This window comes from Channa argus, chromosome 13 (assembly GCF_033026475.1).
Source record: "Channa argus isolate prfri chromosome 13, Channa argus male v1.0, whole genome shotgun sequence".
Taxonomy (NCBI): domain Eukaryota; kingdom Metazoa; phylum Chordata; class Actinopteri; order Anabantiformes; family Channidae; genus Channa; species Channa argus.
In genome coordinates this window covers 5,825,070-5,852,947 of record NC_090209.1, presented here as the reverse complement: position 1 = coordinate 5,852,947, position 27,878 = coordinate 5,825,070, and the positions used below count along the sequence as shown (strand labels likewise).

Genomic DNA, 27,878 nt, shown 5'->3' with positions numbered 1-27,878 from the left:
TTTACCAGCTCCAGTTCAGCACAGCTGGACAAAAGTTGGACTTTTGCGAGCGATGTGAGATGCAGCAAAGGAAGCAGCCCAGACCTAACGAAGGTGGAGTTAGAGAGAAAAAAACTAGCGATTTCCTGGTGCGCTACGACAACACAGGAAGGTAAAGTTTGCTCCGCTGAAATGTAAAGTTTCGTCTAGCCCATGAAATGCAGCATTGGCCGCAGTAGTTACTCCGTGTTTAACAGATTTAATCCCCTTTATATAAAAATTTCATTTCAAGTCTTCACCGTAGAATTTACCCTGACTTTGGACTGATGCTAGCATGTCAGCCTGTAGTTAGCAAGTGTTAGCCAGCGAATGCTAAACACGGTAACACTGCTAAAGTCAAAATGTTTAGCCATGTCTCTGCGTCAGACAGACATGTCATGTCAGGCTAGAATACGGGGTTAATGAATTTACTCTACCAACTCATTGTATTTATTGTGGCTAGTGTCTAAATGTTGCGATTTGATGCAACGAAGCACAAAGATGTGGTGCGATAAGAAGCGCTTGTTTTCTCACCCTTAACAACTCAGTCGGGCGGAGTCCTAGCTAATGGTAAACGTACTGTATCATGCTGCATTTCCACTACACCTGTAAAACCAATGCTGAAAAAAGGTGGAACTTATTTGCTGACCCCCACATTACATTATAAAATGCCAAAATACTGAGCAATGTCTGTCCATTTCCCAGAGTGCAAAGTGCTGTCTTCAAATTAGGGCTGCAACTAACGATTATTTCTTGTTATCTATGAATCACTTATTTTCTGAGTTGACGTGACCTCTTAACATCATTGAATTGTCCCGCAACAACCTTTTACCTGCAGAGCATATCAGATTTTGATGTTCTTGACATGTTACCTTTGCAAAAAACCATAAATGCCAAAAAAAGTACTAAATGAGTTGTAATTTCCTGACTGCACATATAGCAATGCTGTGTTACCAATACTATTATTTTCGATAATGGCAGGACTGTTTTAATCTTTTGTGTCATAATCAGATTTATGAATTGTGGTTGACTTTGCATCATCAGTCTGTGAGAAAATGTTGATTTTTAACTTGATTTCAGTAAACCAACCACAAGCACAGTCTTCGGTTCCCCTGTCAATTGGTTTGAGCCTCACTGTTAATACTTATCAAACTTCCAGCGGATTAAAGGGTCTCTGGGTTTTTCTTTGAACTACAGAACTTTGTTTTCAGCACTTCTCTCTGTATTCAAGATGAATGTTGGTGTAGCTCACAGCGAAGTGAACCCCAACACACGGGTGATGAACAGCAGAGGGATTTGGCTCACCTACTTGCTCCTAACCATTGTGTTGCACATCATCCTGCTTAGCATCCCTTTCTTCACTGTGCCACTTGTCTGGACCCTCACCAATGTCATCCATAACTTGGTCAGTTTAAAGTTTCAAATTTTTTTTACTATAGCAATTAGAGAATAAACACGTTTTCTACTTTTAGGATAATCAAATGAATCAAAGAAAATGACTCCAGCTGATAGATGTGACAATGTTATTGATGTACTTAAGTATATATTCAAAGGGAATTGATCTTTGTGGCTAATAGTAGATTTGTGTATCTGTTGTGTGGTCTGTTCTCCGCAGGTGATGTACCTCTTTCTACACACAGTGAAGGGCACTCCCTTTGAAACACCAGACCAAGGCAAAGCCCGTCTGCTAACACACTGGGAACAGATGGACTACGGTGTCCAATTTACGTCTTCACGCAAATTCCTCACCATCTCACCAATCGTTCTGTAAGTGTGCTTGGTGTTTTGGGTTGTATTTCAAGAAGATTAGTTTCAGTGAAAACTCCCATAACTTGCTCTTTGACTCTAACTAGCTCACTGGCAGGTTTTTTTCAACACATCCCAAGCTCCCTCCTTCAGGGTCTGAAGAAACTTCATACAGGTCATGTCTAAGTGCAGATTGGAGTCGAATTATTCTTAAAAGTGTATGTTGAGAAAAGAAGATTAAAAATCCTGTTTACCATGCTAAACAAGTCCTGTCTTTACGGTTAACACTTTTATGATCAGTTAGTTTAAGACACACTTTATATTAGTTAGTTTTATAAGTGTGGATTCCTTAAAATGTAAAGTAAAATCTGTCCACTGCCTGTTTCTTAACTGTGCAACTCTGTGGATAATAAGACAATGTTAAGTCCGTTATCCTGCAATGAATAATTTTACCTGCATCAGCCAACTGTAATCATGTGTGAGGCTTTGGAAACCTAACAAAAAAGAAACATAATTTAGACTTTGCTTTTGATTTTTGATTCAACAGAATATTTTAGATAACACAACAAAGTCCAAACAGCAGATTTACCACTTTTCTTCCATCAAAATAGGCTAAATGGCTGTGATGTTTTGTGTGAATCGGTGGTAAAAGATCATTTTGAAAATTCGAAAATATTGCTATTAACCAATTGTTTGTGATATTTTCTACTAATTCTGTCTCGGCCATTTTAATTAGTTTTACTATATATTATTTAAATCTAAAATTAAAAACATCAGATTTGTATTTATTAATTTTTTTGTATTACTTTCATCAGTTTCAACTTATTTCAGTGAAAATTCTAGATTTCTGTCCCTTTGTGTATCTCTAATTTATTTCAAGCTTATTTAATAACTTAATGTATTGTCATAGGCATATTGTCCTTGTTATTGTCCTTTGTGAGCTCCATTGTGGGGGGCTTTTTATAGTTAGTAACTCAGAGTGATCAAACTGTGTTGAATAATTTGACTCTGAACAGCATTTCTGAATCCAAAAACTTAAGGGTCAGGGTTTGTCACTCCAGAGTTCAGGTTTAACTTCAGCGTTTATCAAACATGCGTCCTAATTCTAGTCATTTAACTTAATGTAAATGAAGAAATGTGGTTGCTGACTACATTTACTTGTACTTAAGAAACCAGTTGCTGCCAGTGCAGCAGAAGCATAATTTGATTTCTATGGAAGCTGAAAACTGCCATGGATGCTGTTTTTTTTAATGTTGCTGTCTGGTGATAACAGGATGAGTATCTTGTTATTTTGGAATAACAAAAGTTAATTATCTCGTTATCTCTTGATATCAACGCCACAAGATTATTTCTTGAGAAAATGGTTTGTTTTCTTGTGATGATCACAGTCTTGACTGTCTCGACTTCCGTAGATCATTTACATTTACATTTAGTCATTTAGCAGACGCTTTTATCCAAAGCGACTTACAAGTGAGGTACAAGGCAGCAAAAATCTAAGTCAAAATCAAAAGATCACAACTAATATCTTGTCCTACAATGTTTGTGTAGTTATAAGTTGATTTAGCGAAGGTTTCATGGCAAATATATGCTATTTGCTTTTCCGAAAGATTTTGTAAATGATTGACAATTCAAGTGTTGTTGCAAGGGTCTGATACTTACGCCAATGTGATATTTCAGTTTTTCCTTTTTTATTATTTTACAGACATTTCTAAAATTCGGTTTTCACTTTGTCATTATGGGGATACTAAGTGAAGATTAATGGAAAAAAAGAATGTATTATGTAACTTCTTATGTTATTTTGTTATCCTGAGAAAATGGCATGAAAAAAGATAACAGTATCCATGGCCATTCTTGGCTTCTGTAGCTTTCTCCTCCACCCCAAGACTTATTTTGGATGCCTGGCGCACAGACTTTAACCATATAGTGAGAGAAAATGCAGCTTTTGAGCTTTTCTTTTGTGTGTGTGTGTGTGTGTGTGTGTGTCACAGCAGAGTGACAGCACTGAATAAAAAAACTTCTATGGGAAAGTGACTGATTTTAACTTCTAACTACCGGGCACTTTGTTTCTGTTTAATTTTCTGTCAGAGTTTAGGCTGACTTAGTTCTAAAATGAGGCAGCATTGCTGTGTTAATGATGTGTCCTTTTATTCAGACTTTCACTCAGCTGTGTCTGCAGCCTTTTTTATGTGTGCACGTTACACACAACTGCGCATGTGTGTAACGTGTACGCATAAGAAGTCTGCGTGGAGAAATCACGTTTTCCCAATCCCCCATCCAGATCTTAGAAAACAGCGTTCCCGTTTACATGACAGTTAAGAAATCTGCTTTCCTGAGAAACCTGACTGTAACCTGGTCACGTAACTCCATGTAAATGCACTGACTATCGTTTGGCCTTTGATGTGCTATCTAAAATGTTCAGATTCAAGATCAAACCTCTAAACCAAAGTCTGGTTGTTATGTCTTTTGATTGGTAACATTTTGTCCTACCACAAGTTTTTTTTCTCAAAGAGTAACAAATTGGTCCATGTTTTTATATTGTAAAAGGTTGTACAAGGTCTCACTAATAATGTGAATTTGAACCTACAGATAAAAACAGGTTTAGGCTTAAGCAGGATTTGTATCTATTTCTCCCAACATAAACTTCTGGAAATGAATGTGTTGCAGTCTGAGCTTTGTAGAGCTTGTTAAAGAAAACCTGGCAGCCAGCAAGTTAGGTTTGCAAAGTAAGTTACCACGGTAACTGACTGAGTTTTAAAGTGATCCACATTTCTGGAATGAAAAGCCGGAGTTTCAATTAACTCAGGATGAACAAACTCCGAGTTTTCATTCAACCCACTTGAAATACTAACATATGAAATACTAACATATTAAGTAGCTTTATTGTTTGGCTGAAAACACTGTTTTTGGCTGACTGTTTTGGACTCATAAAACAAAAATGAGTTAAAAGGACCTTAAATATGAATAAAATTCCTGTTAATTGCACATTCTTAACCATTTTCTGATTGAAGGTTTGTTGATCACCCTTTGTTCCAGCTACAGTCAATTTCTGTGCACTTTCACAGAACCCAAGTGCAGACACAATACCTTAGTGAACTGAAAAGCTGTCATTTGAAAGAGAGCTGCAATATCTATTGCGATATGAAAAAATATAGAAATCTTCACCAGATGATGTAAATAGCTCTATTTGCAAATAATCATTCTAAAGTGATTTGGTAGATTTTGTAACTTCTGCAAATGTTCATTCTCCTTTTCGCTTCACCCAATCTGTAATATGAAAACGCACCAATTAAAAAAATCTGACACTACACAAATGTGCAATGTGAATAAATATTAGGGAGCTGTAGAGTTGTGAATTAGAGCTGTGAAGAAATAGAGGGGAGACCTGAACCATTAAAGTTCCTATTAAAAAAAAAGAGAACTTCTGGTTAATTTAAAGAGAGGAAATTAAAAGGCAGGCAAACTTGTAGATTAGTTATAGAAAATGAAAGCTGTGCTGCTTTTTCTTTTGTATCAAGCAGCAAAAATATTGCACGTCCTATGATGTGACATGGTTACATTGTGATGACAATGCTATATCATGGCTGGCTTATTTGAAAGTCTATTTGTAAATCAGTATAGTCAAGGGAGAAAAAACATGAAATATTTGTTTAAATAAAGGAGAGTTTTGTAATAACTAGTAATGTGACTTGATTCTTTTAGACATCTATCCTGCAGATGAAATTCTTAGTATTAGTTACTTGTAGAATGTGTTTTTTGCTTTTGACAATGTATATGAGACTGTACTTTCTAGTGTTAAAGCTCATGCAGAAATATTGACCCTGATGTGCTGAAGCTTAAATGTATATCTTTTTATGTATATTATTTATACCTCTATATCTTTCTGCAGGTATATTCTCGCCAGTTTCTACACAAAATATGATCCTACACATTTCCTAATCAACACATGCTCCCTCCTCAGTGTCCTTCTCCCAAAGTTGCCTCAGTTTCATGGAGTACGTATATTTGGGATCAACAAATATTGACAGCACTGACTGAACACTTGACTTTAAGCACCAACACTGGACTCAAGCTTTTCTGTTTGGGTTGAACTGTGGAATGTTTATCACTAGTGAAAAACCTGTTGATTTTGTTATAACTGTGTAGCTGTATGGAGGAGAGAGTTGCAGTTTTATGCTGCCTTTCTGCAGCCTCAAAATAAATGCGCTCTTGCTGTTAAAGTATTTTATTATTTTTTTCATTTAATGAGGTGTACTGAGGTGTACTTGTCAAGCCCAATACTTTGCTATTCCCTTTGACAAAGGGCAAAGTTTAAACTGCAGCTCTTTCAGATTTGAGGTTTATTCATTGTTCTGTCTCACATGTAACCTTTTTTGTTACAAACTGCAATGGCTGCAAGCCTTTGGAGCTGTGTGTGTCTGGTTGTCAAGTTCTAAATGAGACTTGTACATCTTTTTCCTTCCTTGAATTATCATAAAAGGTAAACATGTAGAAAGCATTTACATGCCAATAATAAACACTGCAGTGTTTGTTTTGCTATAACATAATCTTTTGATTTGCTGTTTTATTTAAAAACTGTACATCTTTTCCTACCTTTTAAAATGAGACAGCTACAGGGCATACTCACATGGTTGTCTTATCTTTATTTCACACAGTTAAGTAGAAAAATTGCTAAATCCTTTATTGCGGGGGTTTGTAGGAATCTGTTGATCAATTTGAAGCCAGTGTGCAAGCTAAGGGGAAGTCCAGATGCTTTACATGAAGTCACACTGGGAAGGGCTGTCACAGTGTTTGCAACACGCTCCTATATCCAAGGGATTCCCCCCCTCCCCCTCCCCCCCCCCCCCCCCCATGCAGTGTGGCTGTGTTTGCATTGCAGCGAGGTTTCCCTGTTAGTGACGTGTGTTTTGCGGAACTAGCACAAAGGAAACGCGGCGTCATGTGCAAGGGAATATACTGTTGAATAAGCCATCCTGAGCCTGGGATCACATGCAAATAATGCCTGCTGTATCAGCTGCTTAAACCACATTGTATAATCGGGCATTTGCAACAGTTTTGTTAGGGTGTTCCATGTCTTCAAATGCTGTGACAGCCACATAAAGCAGCCAGTGATGGGTTGCAGAGGACACCTGGCCTAAATGTCACAATGTCCCCAAGATATAAGATACGGCTCACTGAAACTAGAGACGAAAGGGTGAATACAATGTTTTTTTTTTCTCCAACATAAACTGAAAGCTACATGATATAAGATAACGTTATCTCGCCTGTACAGCAAATTATGTCAGCCATTGCAGTTTTTCCCACTTCTGCTTCCACTTTTAATTTAATGTGAACTCTGCAACCTCACTGAATTGTTACTAGATCTACTGGATGCGTTTTAGAATGACAACATGGAAGTGTGCCACGTGCAGTTTAAGTGTTTGGATTTTAATTTTAGAAACACCAGATTTACTTGTTAATACCAATGGAGAAGTCATAACTAACATGTATGTATAAGGTCAGAGGTGTCTACTTTATCACTGAAGGCAAAACTTCCTGAAATCTTTTAGAGGTTAAGGTAATATTTTTTTACAGATTTACAATGTAACAGTGGCCCAAAAGACAGGAAAACCATTAAAAATCACTAGCAGGACCAGGGGGGTTTTCACCTTGCATTCTAGGTAAGAGGGGAAAAAAAACCATCTTATTCATACTACTCACTTTAAATGATTCATTTCCCAAACACACATGTAGACAGTTTACTGTAGCAGCTGCAATTAAATGCCGCTTCCACAAGTGCAGTTTGATACAGTCTTAACTCCGCCCTCAACTTTTTCTGTAGTGAGAATTTCATAGGTTTGTGTTCGCTCTCCCTCTAGTTATATATTTAATTACTCATGTTATTTACTGATATGTTTAATTACTCATATGTTTAATTACTCATGTTATTTACTGATAATCTTTTATTGTAGGGGCGTCACCACTATTAACTTATCATAGACAAAGTGGTTCATAGAAAATTGAAATAATCATTGTTATAGCAATAAATATTAAGGGAAAAACTGTAAATTTTTAATTGTACTACAAGGAAATTGTAGTTGAGTATAATCAAAGTACCACAAGTCAGTGTTTCAGCTTAAAGGTACAATATGTAATTTAAGCTCGCACTAATTTAATACCATGACACATCAAGAGTTAAAAATATTTTTATTCAACAAAAAAAACAAAAACACACTCTTTGTGGGTACTGCCACTAATTTATGGCTATTAAAATGAGTGTAAAATACAAAACACAACCAAACTTCTCTTGAACAGAGATGTGAGATCACTGATATACACAATTCATCTGGATGCACTGATTGCACTGAGCCCATTTAGAGCCAAAAGGCTGTAAACACAAACACATATGTTTTGAAAACTAAAACTACCATCTCACAGTAAAAGATCTTTTTCCAACTGGTCTCAATCACAGTTACAGTGTTTTTTTGACCTCAATTTTAACTGAAGTGTTTTGCCTAAAAACAAAAAAAATAATCTGGTTTTAGTGCACAATGTTCCAACTAAATTACTTGCGCTGATAACAGATCTGACCACACTGTTCTTCTTGTGAGTCAGTAAAATTTCTGTTGAAAACCAGGACATGAGGTGACTGAAATGACAATCCAGGGTTTTCAGCTTTGATAGTACATCACTGGATGTCACGCTACATGTTAGCGCAGAAGCCAAAGAGACCTGTTCTCCTGACAACCTTTCTGAAAGGCAATAATATTTATCTTTTGTCTTTTTTTTTTTAAATACTTCTTCCATACTGTGCAGTCTCACTCAGGTTTCATCAGAGGCTTCATGTCTTCTTCCTCGTCATCGGTGTCAAAAAATTCATCCTCAAAGAAAGATCCTCCAAAGCCATATTCCTGTGCGTGGACAGACACCTCGTTTGGCATCAAGTGAGGAGACCCTTCAATAAAATCAGCAAACCTGTGGATCACAGTGACAGGATCAGCAAAACTCATGTATTAGAGTAGTCCCAAACCGGGTCCTCAAGGCCCACTGCTCTGCTTGATTTCCAGTCATCCCTGTCCCAACCCTCTGCTTGTTCAGCCATTACCAACTTAGATAAGGGTGAAGAGGGGAGGACCGTGTGATTTAGTATCTTACAGTTTCTGACAGGGATAGTTGGAAAACAAGCAGGGCCTTGAGGACCAGGTCGGGAAACCCTGATATTCACACTAGTAGTGAAGAATACAAACATACTACACGTACTGTATACTGGTATTACTAGTATACAACAGAACATTTGGCTAGACCTCCCTGAATACATCAGCTGTTGCTAAACATGACTGTACAGTCAAAGTATGATAAAGTTGACATTTTTGGTTTCTAGAACAGGTTATTTTGTATTTTCTAACTATTCACACTTTTAACGTTGACCATACAAATGTACAGGCTTTTAACACAGAGCGGCTTGTCTTTGCTGATCACTCAAGTCATCCAGAAATGTTAAGAGCCTGATACAAAGTGGAGTTCCCCCCCCAACCCACCCAGCATCTTTTAAGCCTCGACAGCAACTTTTCACATCCAGTCGTATTTCCGTATAGTTGTGGGGATTCTGCAAAAACGTATTAAAAATTACAAGAGGCCAAAGGGTTAGTATTTTTGGCCTGGGACTGAAATAATAAATACAAGCTATACCAGAAACTCGATTGGTACTAGAAATTCCAACGTGGAATCAACAGGAATGCCCACACAGTGCTGGGTGGCATTTCTTCCATCATGATTCATGTCTGCAAACAAATGTAAAATTGCTGGTCTCATAACAAAGTAGCACTGATGTTCAGTGACGTAAACTGTGCTGTAATATTTACTAGTATGTGCCGTAATAATACAAGTATGAAAATCTAAAACAAATGTTAAAAAATGACTATGCTAATTCGTATTCATTTATTTAGACAGCAAGACACAGTACCTGGAAAGTGTTTCACCCCTGTATTTTTTAAGATCCATAAATGTCAAAATTAAACCAGATTTAATTAATAAAAATCGAGCCACTTTGATACGACACCTCTAGAAGCCTGGGACGGGGCTTGTCGACCTCTGTCTTGCCTCACCTAACAACACCCTGTAAACATGTAGGAACAGTTACTGAACACTCTGGAGTCTCCTGTGTCATATTTTCCACCTTATAATTCTCTAAATGTTTTCAATAGTTAACAAGTCGGATTAATGGTGCCGTCACAGATGCACAAGTTAGCGACAGTGTATGTACTACTGTCCCCCAAACCATCACATTTTGTTTTTTTAAACTGTGCACTGATAACAAATCAAATGGTCTCTTTTACTTAGCAAGGAGGATGCAATGTCCTTGATTTCCAAAAAATTATTTTATATGTGAACTTGTCAGCCCTCTGGAAAGTTTTCTACTTCATCTTAGTATATTTGAAATAGGCTTAGGCTCAGAGAAGGTGACAGAAGTTCTGTATCTTGTTTGTCTTTTTTAGTTTTCAGAATTTGTGTGTTTGTGGATGCAAAGACAAACTTTTCACTAATAAAGGCTTTCATGGATGTTCTCCAGCCCTTGCAGTAATTTCCACTACAGATTCAATCTGTTTTACTGCAGTGCTGCTTCAGGACCCGAAGACCATAACACTTAATACTAGTTTTTGACTTTGTCCCATTTACCCCTAAACTTGAACTTTTTAAACCCAATCATGACTGTGACCTGTTGCAAATTAACCGCATCAATTGTGAGATGTCCCACCTTTTGTGATATGTCAATCTTTGCATTAAATTCAAAATAAGCATACATTTTTCAAAAGACAAATTTCTAAATTTTAAATGTCTTATTATTTGCATCAAAAATATGCTCGAGATGATTTGCACTCCAGTTTATTTTATTTACATTTCACTCAGGGTAACTTTATTGGCCATGGGGTTTGTGTTAAAACACTTGTACTGGACCTGGAGTCGTTTTAAACTTTGATTACCATGAATAAATCCTAAAAACAACAACAACAACAAAAAAATACACACACACACACACGGTTATATTCAAAAGTTTAGGAACCCCTGACAATTTCCATGATTTGCATTTATAAATTTTTGCGTGTTTGGATCAGTAATTTCATTTTGATCGATCAAATAACTGAAGGACACAGTGATATTTTAGTAGTGAAATGCGCAATATGGATCAAAACGAAATTAGACAGGTGCATAAATTTGGGCACCCCAACAGAAAGTCACATCAATATTTAGTAAAGCCTCCTTGAGCAGAAATAACAGCCTCTAGACGGTTCCTATAGCCTGTAATGAGTGTCTGGATTCTGGGTGAATGTATTTTGGACCATTACTTGTTACAAAACATCTCCACTTCAGTTAGGTGTGATGGTTGCTGAGCATGGACAGCCCGCTTCAAATCCCCCCACAGATGTTCAATGACATTCAGGTCTGGGGACTGGGATGACCATTCCAGAAAATTGTTGTTGTTCCTCTGCATAAATGCCCGAGTAGATTTTGAGCAGTGTTTTAGGTGGTGGTTTTGTTGTGCAAATTTGTGACTGATTCCTCAACATTATTCTCAAGAATCTGCTGATATTGAGTGGAATCCACGCGACCCTCAACTTTAACCAGATTCCCAGTACCGGCACTGGCCGCACAGCCCCACAGCATGATGGAACCTCACCCAAATTTTACTGTGGGTAACAAATGTTTTTCTAGGAACGCTGTGTTCTTTTGCTGCCACCAACGCCCCTTGTTATGACCAAATAACTCAATCTTTGTTTCATCAGTCCACAGCACCTTATTCCAAAATGAAGCTGGCTTGTCCAAAAGTGCGTTTGCATACCTCAAGTGACTGTTTGTGGCACGTGTGCAGAAAAGGCTTCTTTCGTATCACTCTCCCATACAGCAAAGTGCGCTGAATTGTTGAACGATGCACAGTGACACCATCTGCAGCAAGTTGATGTTGTAGGTCTTTGGAGGTGGTCTGTGGGCTGTTTTTGACCGTTCTCACCATCCTTCGCCTTTGCCTCTCCAGTATTTTATGTGGCCTGCCACTTCTGGCCTTAACAAGAACTGTGCCTTTGGTCTAACATTTCCTCACTATGTTCCTCACAGGGGACACTGACAGCTTATATCTCGGCAATATCTTTTTGTAGCCTTCCCCTAAACCATAATGTTAAACAAACTTTGTTTTTAGGTCATTTGAGAGTCGTTTTGAGACCCCCATGTTGCCACTCTTCAGAGGAGAGTCAAACAACAACTTGTGATTGGCCACCTCAGATACCTTTTCTCATGATGGGATGCACCTGTCTATGAAGTTCAAGGCTTAATGAGGTCAACAAACCAATTGTGTGTTCCATTAAATCAGCACTAAGTAGTTACAGGTATTCAAATCAACAAAATGACAAGGGTGCCCAAATTTATGCACCTGTCTAATGTCATTTTGATGCATATTGTGCATTTTCTGTTACTGAAATATTACTGTGACCTTCAGTTATTTGATAGATCAAAATTAAATTGCTGATCCAAACACCCAAATATTTATAAATGCAAATTATGGACATTATCCACTTTTTCATACAACTGTATATATAAAAAACAAAATCAAACCTTTTGGGGGACTGAATCCTGGACACTGTCTTCCATGGGCTGAACTCTGGGCTGTTGCAGTACTTCCTCAGCTCTTCCAGTGCACGTCGAGTCTCTTCCTCCCCCTGCTTCTGATACTCCTCCTCAGTCAACAGACGACGTGGCTGAGGCTTCCAGTGAACACACCGTCTGAATTTCCTGCACAATAAAACAAAGTAATCAGTACCAATTCAAAATATATGAACTCAATATGAATACTGATACTAAACGAAAGACAGTATAAAACAGGTATACTCTGTATATCTGCTATGAGCGTTACTGTTTTGGATGAATCTAAAAGGCTGAAATAAGAAAACATTTTATACAACATAGAGAAAGCAGAGTTAATCAAGACTTTATACATACGTACAACAACAACGAGTCAAGAACACAATACAATCTGAGTAGATTTTCATTTCAATATGGTACGGTCTTCTTACGCCATCTTCTGTTTGCAATGTGAAAACCCACCTCCATGCAACAACTGCCATGTAGACCGGGTACTCCAGATTTTTGGAGAACAAAGCTGCCACAATGATCGCAAATGCAACTTGCTGAATTTGGATTCCTAAATAAATCAGGAGAAGTCCAAACAGCTGCAGTGTCCACGACAAAATGTTAATGTTCTTCTCATCCACCAGAGGTCCATAGCGATAACACACAGCGAAACTGACGAATCCCACCACTGCTACATAACCTGACAACAAACAGAAATGTTGATTTGCAGAGGTAAAGAAGAACTAACCTGGCGGAGAGGCTATGAACCCCACATGCTAGATGCCAAAGCATTTTTCATGCTCAGTGTTTATACTGTCTATCAGACAAACCAAGAAATGAAAGATTTCAATATAATTTGTCTATTTAACTGAAAAATATGAATCACAAAAATAACAAACAGGTTGGTACTGCACTGGTACAGTACTGAAATTGTTTATTTGTTATACCATTATTTTTTATTTATTTATTTATTGTCCTTCCGGCTTATCCTGTGAGACCAGGGTCACCACAGCGGATCATTGTCTGCATGTTGATTTGGCAGTTTTTATACTGGATGCCCTTCCTGACGCAACATATGCTAGCATTTATTTAGGAGTCAAATCTTTAACCGACACCTTATTACTTAAAAGTACATTCATAAATGATTCAATACATTATATACAGAAGAGGCTCACATAGAAGTGGCCGCAGAATGACTTTTTCATATCCACATTTGGGGCAGTTAGCTAATTTTCTAATATTAAGAGCCTTTTTCAGACCTGCTGTTTTCATTTCCAGGAAATCACTTTCTACATTAAGTTGATAAGGTTACTCTACCTAATGCCATTTGCCAGTGTTCTCGCAAAATTACGCTGAGGTTCCTGCAAACAAGTTGAATGGCGTACACAGAGAATGACCAGCCTCCAATAATCAGCACATAGAAAGGGCTTTTCTGTGGAAGCAAACACACAAAAGAGGTACAATAATTAAGCATGTAACCATACCAATATAATCAATAAAATCATGGATATTCAAAAAAAATAAAATGTGTTACCTTGGGCAGAAACCGTGCCAAAATGAAAAAGAGGATGATGAGAGAGGCGATCATGCCTGTGCTCATTCCAGCGGAGTAGAAGAAAACTTGACTCCTTCATATCAAGAAAAAAGTTAATAAGGTACCATATTCCTGTAAAAGTCTAACAATGGAAAGGTAAAAATGAACTACCTGCTGAGAGAATCTGCAAAGATGAACAACAACGCCCCAGCAAGAAACACCAGAAACAGATAGATATCAAACTCTGCAGCGAGAAAACAAACATCACATTAGCCATGAAATGTTTTTCCATGATCAGAAACTGAATTTGTTCCCCACTTACTGCGAAGAGGCTTAACAGTGTACTCAGTTTTGTCAGCAGGATCAATCTTGAAGCAAGTCTTTTTGTTGAACAGGTTGATGTTAATTGTGGTTTCATTTTTCTGTTCGCGTAACAGACTCTGAAACCAGCCCCAGAAACTGAAGTGCTCCAACTCCTGCAGCTCCTCTTCACCTTCCACTGTGTCCACCCTGAACACATTCGAACTCCACACTTTGACCTGTAAGAGATTTTCAAATACAGTGCTGATAAAAAGGATTCAACCACCTTGAAAGCTTTCTTCTGCCATTTGTTTTCAAACCAGAATCACGTACAATGTTATGTGACTTCCGACAAAAAATTCTTTAATCTCATAGTGAAAACAGGTCAGAAACTAATAAATTAGCAAACTTGTCAAAAAAATAAAAATAGAAACTTCCTCATTAGGTTTGTCAGCTATAAGTATAATTCGTGTTAACACGTTATACCTCAAAAGACTAAATGCTTAATTGAGTTTCTCAGTTGTTTAGGTCTGTAATACCTGAATGAGTCTTGTCCACAAAGGCTCAATACTATTATTGTCACCAAATGTGCTTCTACTAAATACTGATTCAAAGGGGGTGAATACCTTCACAGTTACTTATTCAAATTTTTATATTTTTAACTTTTATATATTTTCAAAATCTAAGGTACAGGATTTTTATAAGGAAACAGAGGTTACACTTTTCTTCAACATTATCCCTTTTATAATATAGATATATTTAAAAAATAAAACAATTCTAGATTTGTCTGATGTAAATAAGGCAACTTACCTGAATTCTTGTCCATGTTTGCCTCCAGGTTGGAATCCCTGAGTTTTTATAACAGAACTTGTTGGACCCTGACATGGCATACTCCTCTCCATCCAGCAGCTCAATTATTGTTTGTTTTTTACCTAAATTTTATAAGCAGAAACGTGTTATACAAGATTTGCATCACAATTAACTTATCGGATGGTCTAACTACAGGAGTACAATCTGTTACACAAAGAAAAAGTTTAAAACATGTCCACTGCCTTGAGGGGTTTTACATACAATATTTTAAAAAGATAATGAAGCTGGCATCATTCTATACTTTTATAATGTCAAATAATCCATTGAAAAGACCAAAAACAATAATGTGTTTGTCAGTACTTCCAATTTCCCAGCCTTGTCAGCTTCTTTTGTACTGGGTCACAAATGTATAGCTAAAGGTTAAAAGTTTTTTTGTGTGTGCATAGATAAAGCGGGATTGAATTAAATTACATTAGTTTAGCATCATTTTCTCCTGTTTCTTATCATAATTTAAATAGTTTCTAAAACAGTCATTGTCATTTAACTACAAACTTGACAGGAGTCATAAGGTCTCGATATCCTTAGTATTTAATAACTTTAACTACTTGGATTATTTACACAGTCAAAATAAATACAGAATTAATACACACACGTTAACTAATATAAGATGATAATTGTCCCCTTGATCTGCTGTCAAACATAAAGAACAGACTTGACATACACCAATCAGTCAGAGCAATAATACCTCCTGGTGGTTTTAATGTAAAAATCATTTTTTTAATAGTATATATTTTTATGTATTAATGCATTTTATAAATGCATTAATGCATTTTATAAATGTATTAATAGGGGTTAACCAGCTGTCAGCACATGAAGTGGTTAAAACAAGCTCCACCCAGAGTGATCTTTGCTCCTGAATTTGTATTGCACATGTTTTGCCCTAATTACCATCATCAGTATTGTTTAAAATAACCTGTTTTCTTTGTGGAGTACATATACCTTTGTACTTTATGTAAAATGTAGAGTGCTCAGAGTGGCCATGTTCATTCTTGTCCTCTGATGTTGTACTGATATAATTAGTCAGAACAATGCTGTGGTTGATCAGAGTATATTCACTGAAACTGGCAGATTACGACTAGCGTACATTCACTAAAATGAATGCACTGCATAGGGGGAGCTGGGAAAATAAAAACATTAAAGCTGTATGCAGAAGTATGTCAACCCTGTGCTATTTGCGTATTTTTTATTTATTTATTTTTGTAGTGTAGTTGTAGTGTAGACCAACTCCCAGCTTGTACAGTTGTGCTTTGGGCAGTCACATATAAAAGGTGAACATCAGAAATTGCACATTTTGTAACTTGTTAGGTTTTTTTTCTACCCAAAGGTAACGTTAGTAAGGAACATAAGTAAATAACTTAACTACATACATTACATTTCTTTAATATAAACAGCCAAAATGGAAGAGCAGGCAGTGGAAACTGGGCTATGAGAATACAGCGAATGGTACCAGGCTCGGCTGCATTTCCAGCAGAAAGCTCTTGGTTCTTTTCTTCATAGACACATTATACAGGCTAACACCAGTTAGCAATGGGAACTTGTTCAAAATGCGTTTCAAATAAAGTTAGGTTACTGTGAGCACGTCGAAACACCAGGTCTTACCTGTGGTCTGCTGGGAAGTTTGAGGTAAACAGGTAAAAAGCACAATAAAGAGAACTAATTTAGCACTAGTAGAGAGGAAACCGCTTCTCATTTTCATGTATCCCGCCATGATGAAAGCACCGTATCCCTCTTCCTACATCTTGTCCCGCCCCTTCCTCCGCTGGGCACTAGGTTGTGTTGCAAGCAGTTCAGCCAATCACAACACCAGACCGGATTTCGTCATGACGAGCGTACGTTCAACGTTTCTACCGTGTTCTACAGACTTAAACCACTGACTTTAGACATATTCTTACTACTGAGAATGACAAAATACACTACTTCGCAAAACACCTGAATTTAGCTGAGCAAATAGGTAGGAGCCTTCCATAGTTACTGCAGTGATTAATGTGTCTCAGCTGTCAACAAGTTATTCAACCCTAACTGATGCATTGGGTACGTCCCAATTCCATTAATTGCATCAATGTTTCCCTCACTTGTTTTTTTCCTTGTGTTTTAGTCAGTTCAATTAAAGCTGCACTAATAAAGGGATTCAAGGAAAAGACAAGAGGAACAAGGAAGCAAGAAAGTGCCCTTTTCCTCTGAACTGGCATCTGCTGCAAGGGCTTTTTCTGATGGCATCAACTCTCAGCAGGATCAGCTGTCATTTGGACTTGTTTTATGACCTTTAGCATGCAAATTATTTGGCATTTAAAATGTGTTTTAGAGCAAGCAAGGCACAGTTGAAATTAATTGTAATGTTTGAAATGAACATTGCTGTTCGTCCCAAAGCCCAGAAAAGTCAGGGTTTACTTTGTAACGTCATCCTGATTTAAACTAAAAGAGCGAGCGTGAATGTGCAGTGGGCCACACAGTGATAAAGTAAACCAGGAGTTCATAAAACAATTTTTTTTTGTCTTTTGTAATTTCTTTTCATTTCCCCCCTTAGTCCAGCCTCTTATAGAATAACAAACTATAAATGTTTGTGCAAACAAGAGCAGCTGAAGTTTGACATTGGTGGAGTAAGTAAATACAAGTTGAGGTATGAAGTAATAAACTACAGTCACCTTATAATGTCTTTGTGTCTAAAATATAAGAAGACCTTTTAAAAGGTTTAACATTGTCCTATAAAACTTAATGGCAGCTGTAAGCATTAAGTTAAAAAATGCATGTTAAGTTTGCATAGTAAGAATAATTGAAAGTATGATAGCAGGACATTACACCTCACTAATCTTACAACATCTGGCAGCTACCAATGTTTTCTTATGCCTTCTGTATGAAAAAGGTGTTGCTTATAAAATATATGTTTTTGTCTTTAACACTCTACTGATAGGATCTAAAAAGATCAACTTGTCATCCATTGATAGAAACCAAGATTGAGTACTTTCAAAGTGGGAACCATAAAATGCACCTCTCTGTTCATTTCTTTAGTAAGATGTAAGATGTTTCTATTTTTTTATTTTTCTATCAACTAATGCCAACTAACAAGAAGTTGACTGAACTGAATAAAAAGATTGCCAAGTGCTTGTGTTGCTTTATGTCGTACACTACCTGGTCAAACAACGTACCAACTGGATTTAATTAAGCAATAGGTAAGAGACTTACTGGATATTTACTGCATTAATCCATATTTCTCAATGGCAACAAGTAATTTAACCTTGACTGACTAAACTTAGCTGACTAACTGATTATACTGAATGACCAGGATTGTCCATCCGTGGATTTTATTCTTCCCTGATGGCCCCTTGGGCATACTTCAAGGTGACAATGCCAGGGTTTACTTGGCTCAAACTGAGTGTTTCAGAGAACTCGAGGCATCACTTTCACACAAGGATTGGCCACTGTAACCACACTTAGAATCTTTGGGATGTGCTGGAAAAGACTTCACACAGCGGTCTGAGTCTTGGTGAGAAAGTAATGCAATTCTGAATGAAAATAAACTTTTTAACCTTGCATAAGGTCATTAAAATGGTACCACGTTGAATACGAGGCCTAGTCAAATATTAGAGTGAATGGTTCTTTTGTTTGTTTTTTTGGCCAGGCAGTGTTTATTCTCCTCAACATCATGAGGATGGGAAGCAGAAGCCTCCCCATTCAAATCCAGGCCCACGCACTAGGTGTGTCCTTGAGTGAGACTTGAGGCTGCCCGCTGCTCCCCCAGCGGAGAGGTTAAATCTATTCATTCAATCTATTCATTGTAACACAGATATGTACAGTAAATGGATATGTACTCAGCAACAATTAGAAAAAAATCTTCTAAAAAAGCTTCACTGATTAAACACTGCTGCATCCTCTTGTGGATACATAGAAAAGCCATCAAATGAGGGCTGAACTGAGAATTAGTCAGCTTTAGCAGTTAAGCTCTCAGCAACGGCAAACCTTCCAGTCTTTCAGTAAAACAGTTCAGCTTCTTTCACCTTTGCTTGGAATATCCTTTCAGCGCTAAAGCATTCAAAGTGCATTTTCTTTTGGTAACTGCTTTTTCTAGATACAGCTGTAATTCATTTAGGTTTCCAAGGTCCACAAACTTTGTATCACACTGTCCCTGACTTTAAAGCCATAAGAACCTGCCTCAACTAACATCCAAATGTTAGTTTCCAAACATGTTGTAGCGATTATTGATAAGTGGGAACAATTGACCGTTATCCATTCAAAAAAAAAGAACAAAGTCTGATGACTAAAACTCTCATGTCTCTGACAGCATTCGTTTATGCCTAGTTAACTTGATTTCATACAATTATGGTAAATATGGGGAAAATATTCACTATATAGCTTATTTGACTTGACAACACTTAAATCCTGTACTTCAGTGTAAACACTGTACCAGTCTTCTCTGACCTACATTTAAAGGTGTATATTACTGCCTGACCACATCATGTTATCAGCTTACAGAGAACCGGTAAAGCTGTGGCGCAACAAGTCACATTTAGTGAACTGTCCTGGAAAATATGTGTCAAGCATCCAAACTATTTAGAATTTCACTTAATAAACTTTAACTATACTGTGCTGTAAATGTTTAAAACATGAGTCCGAAGAGATATTATAGAGCATTTGATAATAATAATAATAATAACAGGGAAAACAAACACATCTACCAACACTATAAATGGTTCATTTTTTGTCTCAACTGATGATTGGACAAAAATGGAGCAAAGTTTGTCTACTATAAAAGTATGAACACCATAATAATGGATGGAAAGTTGAGAAATAAATTCTTGGAAAATGTTACTCATAGCGACAGCTATAGCTATTTAGCACATTGAGGATAAGCTCAGCTTCTAAAAAGAGGAAATGCTTGAATGGTTGGGTTTCTTTGTCACAATTTCGTGTGTTCTATAAATGTGATGAAATTTGAGTCACCATTAAGAATTGTTCCTTTTCAAGAACTTGAGAAAATCTAACTGGGAATAGATGAAGTCATCTGTTTCACAAGCATTTCACAGGTTTGCTTTATCCTGCAAAAGTAGCCTCCTGACACACAGGACACAGTTCTTCTCTACAACACTTAGGCCTCAAGATGCAGCATGTAGAACCAACATATTTATAATTTTACATTACAAATTTCCAACAAATGTGATTAATGACACGTATTAAAAGTATAGCTACAGGGACCTTAGCAGTTTTCCACTTCGCTAGTGCTGAATGAGTTGCAAATTTGTGGGTAAACCAGTAATGACAAGAACCGCCCACCGTCGACCACCCTTCCGATACCATACACCCAGCGCCCGTTCTTAACGGTACACAAGTAATTGTGTGTTTAACGAGGGGCAGTGAAGGCAGCATAGATGTTGCGGTAGGTGTGATGAAAGGCGTGTCAAGTTTGGGGAACGAGGGAGTGTAACTATAAGTTAGAGGAGTTTGCGACACGTTACAACACACCAACGTCTACGGGCCTCAACGAAGGACTTTCAAGCCTCCAGATTAAAGGTAGGCCTCAAAAAAAAAAAAAACACATAGCAAAAAAAAAAAAAAAGAAAAAGAATTTTTTTCGTTATTATTACAGTTATTATTACAGGTTTTTTTTTTAACCGGAACGTTCAAACGGTTTCTAACAACGAACTTTGTGAGAAAGCGTAAACAACAAGGTTTGCGTTACTTCTTCAGAGAGTACGGTTGGTCCGGACCTTACTTAACAAGTTAATAACGTTATCGCTCAGCTGTTCGCGTTTATTTAGCACTAACTTAGTTGTCAAACTACAACAAATTCACTTAAAAGAAGTGCGTGTGTATCTGTGGCTAACGTCGTTTGGCCCATGACAAAGCTCGTTTGTTTCCACGCTAACGGAACTTGACGAAGGGCTCTGAAGGGACTTTGCCAACCACTTTACAAACTTTGAGACCCTTTCTCTGCTTTACCAAACACCTGTTGATATAATTCTTGCTACGTTTTTTTAAACTGAGTTTATGGAAGTCTGCCACGACCTGGGGTTTTAAAATTAAGTCAAACAAAGGAAGCTTTGTTGTGATCTCACGTATATAATAAAAGACATGCTATACATTTTCATTTAAAGTTGAAGCCTTGTATTAATCAGATTTTTCTGGAGATGACTCCGATCTTCCACTGTGCGGCTGCTCATATTACAGCTGATGTAACATCTGTGAATAAAAAAAATAAAAAAGTGAATAAAATGTAACAGCATTTGTTTATTGTTGTTTTTATTTCTTTGTACCAGGAAATCGATTCTCAGCAGCCATGGGTGTAGAGGGGGGATTGAAATGTGTGAAGTTCCTGCTTTTCTTTTTCAACTTCATTTTCTGGGTAAGTAGCAACTAAACCTAATTTTTAAAGTGTTTACTAAAAAAATAAAAAAGGCAGCATGGCTGAATGTGGATAAGACTCAAACACAATGTTACTGAGAAGTGAAGGGGGCCCAGGAGGGAATAAACAGAAGGTAAAACTAGATTACGTCTTTTAGTACAGTGTGTTTTTGTATGAGCCAAGGTTTTTTTCTGTGGTCCCTGTGTCTTGAAAGGTTGGGTAAATTTAAGATGTGTACGAATGTTTACCAATGATGTAATCAATGACATCACATAACTGCCTTTTAAATTGTTTGACTTTGATGTTTGCCTAGTCAGTTGTCAGAGAAACATGGTTTTGTTTACAGCCATTGGAGCTACATGGTACAGCTATTGGTACTACAAGGTAGTAGTGGAAAGTTGGGAGCGTGTAGCTAAGGAGGGTACACAGTTTCTTACCGTGTTCTGTGGAATTACTTTGTTATCCGCTCAGTTGGAATTGAGACTTAATAAATGTTTCGTCTTTATCACAAAACGATCTCTGTAGTGGATAATTTCTGGACTGGTAGACACGAGTAAGCCTGCCTCTATAGTATTATCAAGATCTTTTTTTTTTTTTCTGGCAGACTGAAATATTTTCACTGCTGGAGATTTGGGACATTTCCTGTCAGCCCTGTGACTTTGAGCATTATTACAAGCTTGTTATCCTGCTTTTGTACAGTGTGCTATCATCTGTAAAATCAGCTGAAAAACAGCACTCACACAAGCTAGGAATTTCCTTGTGTTTGCCACCCCCTTCCTGAGCACTTGTAGACCGCCCTCACATGCCAATGTAATATCAAAAGAAGGAAAAACCCGACAAACACAGACCTATCATTGAATAGTCTTAATGCATTATGGTTGGAACCAGTTTGCAGTTTCTTCACTGTGTGTTTAAGAGCTTTAGAGGTGGTGATAATGGAATGTGAATCTCATGACCAGATTTGTAACCGTATCATGTGACACATCCAGGTCAATGCATTTCTCCCTCCCCCAATCCTTCACTGACACATTGCCACCTAAAGGTTTAGACAGGGTTTAAGACAGTGTTTGCACAAAAAGACCTGTGTCACAGAGAATACTTGTCTGATCAACTTTTCACACACAAAAAAGAGGAAGAAGGAATTTCAAAGCAGTTAGTTTAGAAAATGGCCTAAAAAAAAGCAAGTAACAAACCTGTTACAAGTCCAAAGATGTACTATTAAATATCTTATTTGTTCAACTAACTATCCAAAGAAATTTAGTTTATTAGTAAATGAGGTAAAAGCTAAACAAACCAATCTGGATAATAATGGATTTTGGCCACTAGCTATGACCTCAGTAATAAACGCACCATGGAATTATTATCACTTTACAACATAAAATTTGAGAAATTCTAACCCTGTAACATTTGTATCTCCATTGTTAAATTAATTAAAAAATTAACCTCATGATGAAAGAGAATTTGTATTATCTTTAATTACTCCAAATATAAAATTGTTGAAAAAAAAAGATCTGTTAAACTCTTTGTACCATTTTAAAATACGTAATAGTCCTATTTCATATTTTTCTATTCTGTTCTGGTTTTGATGTGACCCTCTTTGCTGTTTACTTTTTCTGTTCACTCCTTTATGTTTTGCTAAGTAAACTATTAGCCACCTATTTGACTCAAGTGCAAATATTGACATTGGTGGCTCCAACAAGGAGAGGTCTCTTCAGCTGCAGGGAGGGGCTAACCTGGATAACATAATAAACTGGACTGATAAAAACAACATGTTGCTGACAGGTTTCCAGTTAAAATATGTACATTTTTAATCCTAAAAAAATATTTACTTCAATTGTCTTTGTTTTTTTTTATTGAAAATACTAAAGAGCAGTGAGTCTAGTTTGGGCTGGGAGTAGTAGTTCCTGGGGCATCTGTTTACCTGTCTACAGCAACTCAACTATGGTCAGCTCAGAATAAATATAGGAAGAGGGAATAACACAGCTGACTTGCCTCTGAATCATGCAATATGTGAAAGAAAAGAGATAAGTAGCTAAAACTATTGAATATTTTAGTGTTTTCAATGATGATGATTCAGGTAGAAAGCTAGTGAAATTGTTCATCTTTTGACTTGCCTGATTACTTCAGCTCTAATATGACTTAGTATTTTACCCTTATGCAACCCTGGAGTAAAGTACTTGTCTTGTGTTCAGTTTTTAGTTCCCCCCACACCTCTGTTCTACATTCATTCGTCACTTGAACAGTTACGTCCTGATTCCAACACCCTCATTAATGTGTCAACACCAAAATGACTCTTCACCCATTAGCATCCTGTCAGCCTTTTATATAAAGCTAAAAGAAATGTTTTTCTTAATCTGTGTGCCTGTAGAATGCACTCAATACATAAAATATGGCAATAAGTGAAACTGTTTTTATTGTACTTGTTACAATTTTTTGATGATAATTTAAACTTTGACGTAGAATTTAAATAGTTTTCTTTTTAATGTCTTTTTATGGGTAAATGTAAAATAATGCTCACAATGAAATGCAGACAAATTAAATGGTTTATATGACCGAAGCTAAGGATATCTCTCATTAAATCTTAATAAAATGATGCATTAGGTGAAGCTAAAAAAAAGTCATTAAATGTTTCAATACTATAAGTGTATTGGTGCTGTCATATGAGACAAAGAGAATTCAATTCGGAAGTCAAAACTAGGTTTTAGCCTTAGCATTTTTCTTTGGCAGTCGATTGACTATCAAAATATGCTTGAAGAATGTTTATCTTATCTTACAAGTGGCCTATTGATTAATAAACAGTTCAAATGGAATCAAACCACAGTTGTTCACCCTGACTGGTCTCACAACCAACATTAAAGAACATAAATTTCTCTGTAATGTTTGCTTTAGAGCGAGTTGGTCTAAGATGATAATGGTCAAATAGCTAAGATCAAACAAACTACACCCACAACAGTGACATATGAATATCACAGTTTATCATCTGATCGACTTACAACCACATACAGGAACTCATGACTGTTGCAACTTCCTTCTTTAGGTTTAGCAATAGTATCCTCTCATTGTGCATGAGTTAGGCTTTTTATACAGAAACAAAGAAAGAATCTTAAAAGCAAGTGATCATCTAATTGGTAAATGTAATCACAAGTTAACATGTAATGTTATGTTTAATTTTAAAAAAACTTCAATAAAATATCTAACTTAAAATTTATGTTTTCTTTTATTTGCGTCTTTAAATTTTCCAGTAGGTGTTTGGTAAACTTGTCCAAACTTAAAGTTACTGTAGTTAATGTTGCTTACAATAGCCAGGTCTACAAGTTCAGACTAATATTGGTTAAACTGTCAGATGGACTGTGATGGCATTTTGTATAGCGGTTAAATTTCCCTGTGATTGATTGATCCCTTTAGTTGTCGCCACCATTACATCCAAAACTAAAAGTAACCTCATTATTGTATTTTTTGTCATTGGCAAATAATAAAATGAAATTAACACTATTAGCCTCGAACTAAGTAGAATGCTTGTTTCTTTTGTTTCTTTTCCTGCAGTTATGTGGCCTAGCACTAGTTGTGGTAGGAATCCTGGTTCAGGTCACCCTGAAAAAGACTTTAATCATCAAGGATGCATCAACCTCAGGAGCTCCCATTGTCCTCATCGTAGTTGGTGTGGTGATATTCTTCATTGCCTTCTTTGGCTGCTGTGGAGCCTGGAAAGAGAACTACTGCATGATCACCACGGTAATTCAGATAACTCTGTGCCTGCTAATTGTATAGAACCAAAGTGGAAATATGTGTGCAAATTTGTAGTACTTATTAATGACCAACACATGTCAAACATTATTAATATAGCATAAATATTTGGTTTTTCATTTCTGTCTTTCCTGTAGTTTGCCATCTTCCTCTCAGTGATCATCATTGTTGAGATTGCAGCAGCAATTGCTGGATATATCTTCAGGAAGAAAGTGAGCATATAAAATCATTGTTTTGTGTGTTATTTAAGGCCCTGCCAAAAGCTTGTTTTAACTTTGGCCTATGTCTCTTCTAGGTCAATGTTGTTCTCCAGGATAGCCTCAAGGAAATGATTGCCAGCTACCAGAACAGCACTGAAATCAAAGAGACCATGGATTACCTGCAGAAGGAGGTGAGTAAAGTGTAAACTCTCAATGTTTACTTAATCTGACAACAGGTTTCCATAAGATTGCCGTATCCTGTTGGCCAGCGCTGCATGGCATGATATTTTTCTTTGCACCATCTGTTGACAAAAGGGACATTCTTTTATAAGTTATGTGCAACCATGCAGTTTTTATATCCATGTAAAAATGTTTCCATTTGACTGATTTGCACTTCCAGTGGCACTGCTGTGGTTTGAACAGTTCTACCGACTGGAAGGACTTTAAACCGGATATGAACTCTGTGCCTGACTCCTGCTGTGTCAACGTCACTAAAGACTGTGGCATTGGGGCCATGAAAAACACCGCCAAAGTCCACCAGGAGGTAAACCATCAGTTGCTGATGCTGTTATCCAGTCAATCAACATGACATAATTAAAGTGTGAATTCCTAAGATTTCAGACTTAGTTGATAGGGCGATACCTAAGGTTATTGTGCTTAAATGTTACAGCAAAACCCTCCCGAAAGCAAAACTCTAAATTAGCATAATGCTTTTTTAATTGAGATTTTTTTAGGCATTTATAGTAACATAATGCCTGTGTGCAAATAATAAAACTGAAAACGTAAGAACATAAAAAAAAAAAAAAATAAAAAAAAAAATATATATATATATATATATATATATATGCGCCTAAATGCTTAAATGTTTTTATTAATAGCAGAAGTTGGCATGTTTGCTCGGCTGTGTTGTTAATGTTATATCTGCAGCAGTGGAGAACAGCCTCCTTGTTGCAGCTTTAGGAGTCATCATTGTCAAACGCTGAGTGGACGGATGTATTTTGAAACAGGGTTGTTGATTTCCTCCATCAGTGACATATTTTTGCTAATAAGTGCTTAATTTTGTGTTGCTGAGCCGCTCATTAGTCAGCTTTCATATATAATTACCCTGTTATGTCTGTTTTTTTTGTCTGTGAATCGAATGGAATATATTATTTGTAAAACAATACATTTTGTTATTATGAATTCACATAATAACAAAATGTTTTATGATCATTTCCATATTTTGTCATTTACACACATTTCCTTGAACTTCACAAAAATAGAAAAAATATTTCCAGTAAAGTTTTGGATGACTTTTAGAGCAGTATTGCTTTTACACAAACAATGCTGCTATCACACGGAATAAAACCATTGTAACAAAAACTTTTTTTTTTTTTTTTTGCTTTTACTGTGAAACAAAATATCTGTCCAAAACAACAACAAAAACCAGCTAAACCAGTTATAAAACTTTCCTGTCTTTTTGCTGCAGGGTTGTGAAGTTGCTTTGGAGGCGTTTCTGAAGAAAAACATCCAGTGGGTCATAGTTGCAGCTCTTGTTATTGCTTTCCTGCAGGTATGTAGCATCAGTACACAGAAAAATGCTGTATCTTAAACATATCACCTATGTATACCTAACATTTGCTTAGCACAGAATTACTTACCTGTTTACTTTTACTTATCCCTTACACACAACCACATTTTTTTCATATGTACATTTGTTTAAATTGGAAAATCTGGTTACAGTTCACTAAGTCCCACTAGCACTTACTGTATTAGCAGGGTGCAAACTGTTTATTATAATGCACATAAGTGTAGGCCGTTACAAAGAAGGTACATTATAGTGTCTTTTAAATCATTTGCATCTAATTTCAGGCAATTTAAGAGGATAAATAAATATCTCAAAAATGCTAATGCAAGTAATCTCTCTCTCCTTTCCAGATAATGGGCATTGTGTTTGCATGCTTGTTAATGAGAGGCATCCGCAGTGGCTATGAAGTCATGTGATTCGGCTTCAAACCCAAGAGGTGGCTGTTAACCTCAAATTATTGGAAGCTTCATTTGGAATGTCTAAATATGTTTTACCTTCAGGTAAAATATATATAACAATAGATTTTCTCTGAATTTGGATATTTTCATTGGTTAACATCTCTGTGTCAGTACTGTGTGCATGGCAAAGTCAAAAGGTCGCAGATGTTTGACCATTCGTTCTTAATGTTGTTAATGTTCTTCTGATTTCTGTTTTAACATCTTTTACTTTGCTTTGACAATCTGGATCTGTTATAATGCTAAGTTTATATGTACTGCTGGTTCCCAGTTTCTATTTTTATTAAACAGTTTAAATTTAAATACCTACATTGGCTGTATATGTATAAATACAAAAATTCAACATTAAGGTATTTATTTTGGACAGTTCAGTCACATTGTATAAAACACTTGCCCAGCAACATATACAAAATTTCTGCACAAAAGATTTCACATTTACAACAAATCATAAATAGATTATAATTTTTGCATCTCATTTCGGATTTGTTATTTAATAATATTTGACACCAAACAC

At 36.6% G+C, this 27,878-nt stretch overlaps 3 protein-coding genes across 5 annotated transcripts; 2 read left to right on the top strand and 1 right to left on the bottom strand.

Annotated features, from left to right (window-relative positions):
* Window positions 1–8: 8 nt before the first annotated feature.
* Window positions 9–6,308, top strand: ormdl2 (ORMDL sphingolipid biosynthesis regulator 2). Of its 2 annotated transcripts, none has more exons than XM_067528598.1 (4): window positions 9–151; window positions 1,250–1,423; window positions 1,634–1,785; window positions 5,651–6,308. In XM_067528598.1, the coding sequence occupies exons 2-4, from the start codon at window positions 1,250–1,252 to the stop codon at window positions 5,784–5,786; spliced, it is 462 nt and encodes a 153-aa protein (XP_067384699.1). In that variant the 5' UTR covers window positions 9–151; the 3' UTR covers window positions 5,787–6,308. The 2 variants fall into 2 exon arrangements, with proteins under 2 accessions (XP_067384699.1, XP_067384698.1); XM_067528597.1 differs by having other exon boundaries at window positions 99–151; window positions 1,216–1,423.
* Window positions 6,309–7,930: 1,622 nt separating this feature from the next.
* Window positions 7,931–16,801, bottom strand: nemp1 (nuclear envelope integral membrane protein 1). Of its 2 annotated transcripts, none has more exons than XM_067528595.1 (9): window positions 16,664–16,801; window positions 15,005–15,126; window positions 14,217–14,433; window positions 14,066–14,138; window positions 13,895–13,988; window positions 13,678–13,792; window positions 12,835–13,060; window positions 12,346–12,522; window positions 7,931–8,715 (listed from the first exon to the last, which is right to left on the bottom strand). In XM_067528595.1, exons 1-9 carry the CDS (start codon window positions 16,770–16,772, stop codon window positions 8,559–8,561), a joined length of 1,290 nt encoding a protein of 429 aa, XP_067384696.1. In that variant the 5' UTR covers window positions 16,773–16,801; the 3' UTR covers window positions 7,931–8,558. The 2 variants fall into 2 exon arrangements, with proteins under 2 accessions (XP_067384696.1, XP_067384697.1); XM_067528596.1 differs by lacking the exon at window positions 7,931–8,715 and adding an exon at window positions 9,288–9,521.
* Window positions 16,802–20,409: 3,608 nt separating this feature from the next.
* Window positions 20,410–27,667, top strand: cd63 (CD63 molecule). The gene is made up of 8 exons (XM_067527025.1): window positions 20,410–20,566; window positions 21,313–21,398; window positions 24,942–25,130; window positions 25,280–25,354; window positions 25,438–25,533; window positions 25,743–25,886; window positions 26,811–26,894; window positions 27,260–27,667. The coding sequence occupies exons 2-8, from the start codon at window positions 21,333–21,335 to the stop codon at window positions 27,323–27,325; spliced, it is 720 nt and encodes a 239-aa protein (XP_067383126.1). The 5' UTR covers window positions 20,410–20,566; window positions 21,313–21,332; the 3' UTR covers window positions 27,326–27,667.
* The last annotated feature ends 211 nt before the right edge of the window (window positions 27,668–27,878 follow it).

Excerpts from the sequence above, each read along its gene's own strand:
- ormdl2 (XM_067528598.1), top strand. The coding sequence starts at position 1,250 with ATGAATGTTGGTGTAGCTCACAGCGAAGTGAACCCCAACACACGGGTG. Across the intron at positions 1,424-1,633 it reads CCAATGTCATCCATAACTTG|GTGATGTACCTCTTTCTACA; the intron begins GTCAGTTTAAAG and ends TGTTCTCCGCAG. Across the intron at positions 1,786-5,650 it reads ACCATCTCACCAATCGTTCT|GTATATTCTCGCCAGTTTCT; the intron begins GTAAGTGTGCTT and ends ATCTTTCTGCAG.
- nemp1 (XM_067528595.1), bottom strand. The coding sequence starts at position 16,772 with ATGGCGGGATACATGAAAATGAGAAGCGGTTTCCTCTCTACTAGTGCT. Across the intron at positions 15,127-16,663 it reads AACTTCCCAGCAGACCACAG|GTAAAAAACAAACAATAATT; the intron begins GTAAGACCTGGT and ends TATAAAATTTAG. Across the intron at positions 8,716-12,345 it reads AGGATTCAGTCCCCCAAAAG|GTTTGCTGATTTTATTGAAG; the intron begins GTTTGATTTTGT and ends TGTGATCCACAG.
- cd63 (XM_067527025.1), top strand. The coding sequence starts at position 21,333 with ATGGGTGTAGAGGGGGGATTGAAATGTGTGAAGTTCCTGCTTTTCTTT. Across the intron at positions 21,399-24,941 it reads TTTTCAACTTCATTTTCTGG|TTATGTGGCCTAGCACTAGT; the intron begins GTAAGTAGCAAC and ends CTTTTCCTGCAG. Across the intron at positions 25,887-26,810 it reads CCGCCAAAGTCCACCAGGAG|GGTTGTGAAGTTGCTTTGGA; the intron begins GTAAACCATCAG and ends TTTTTGCTGCAG.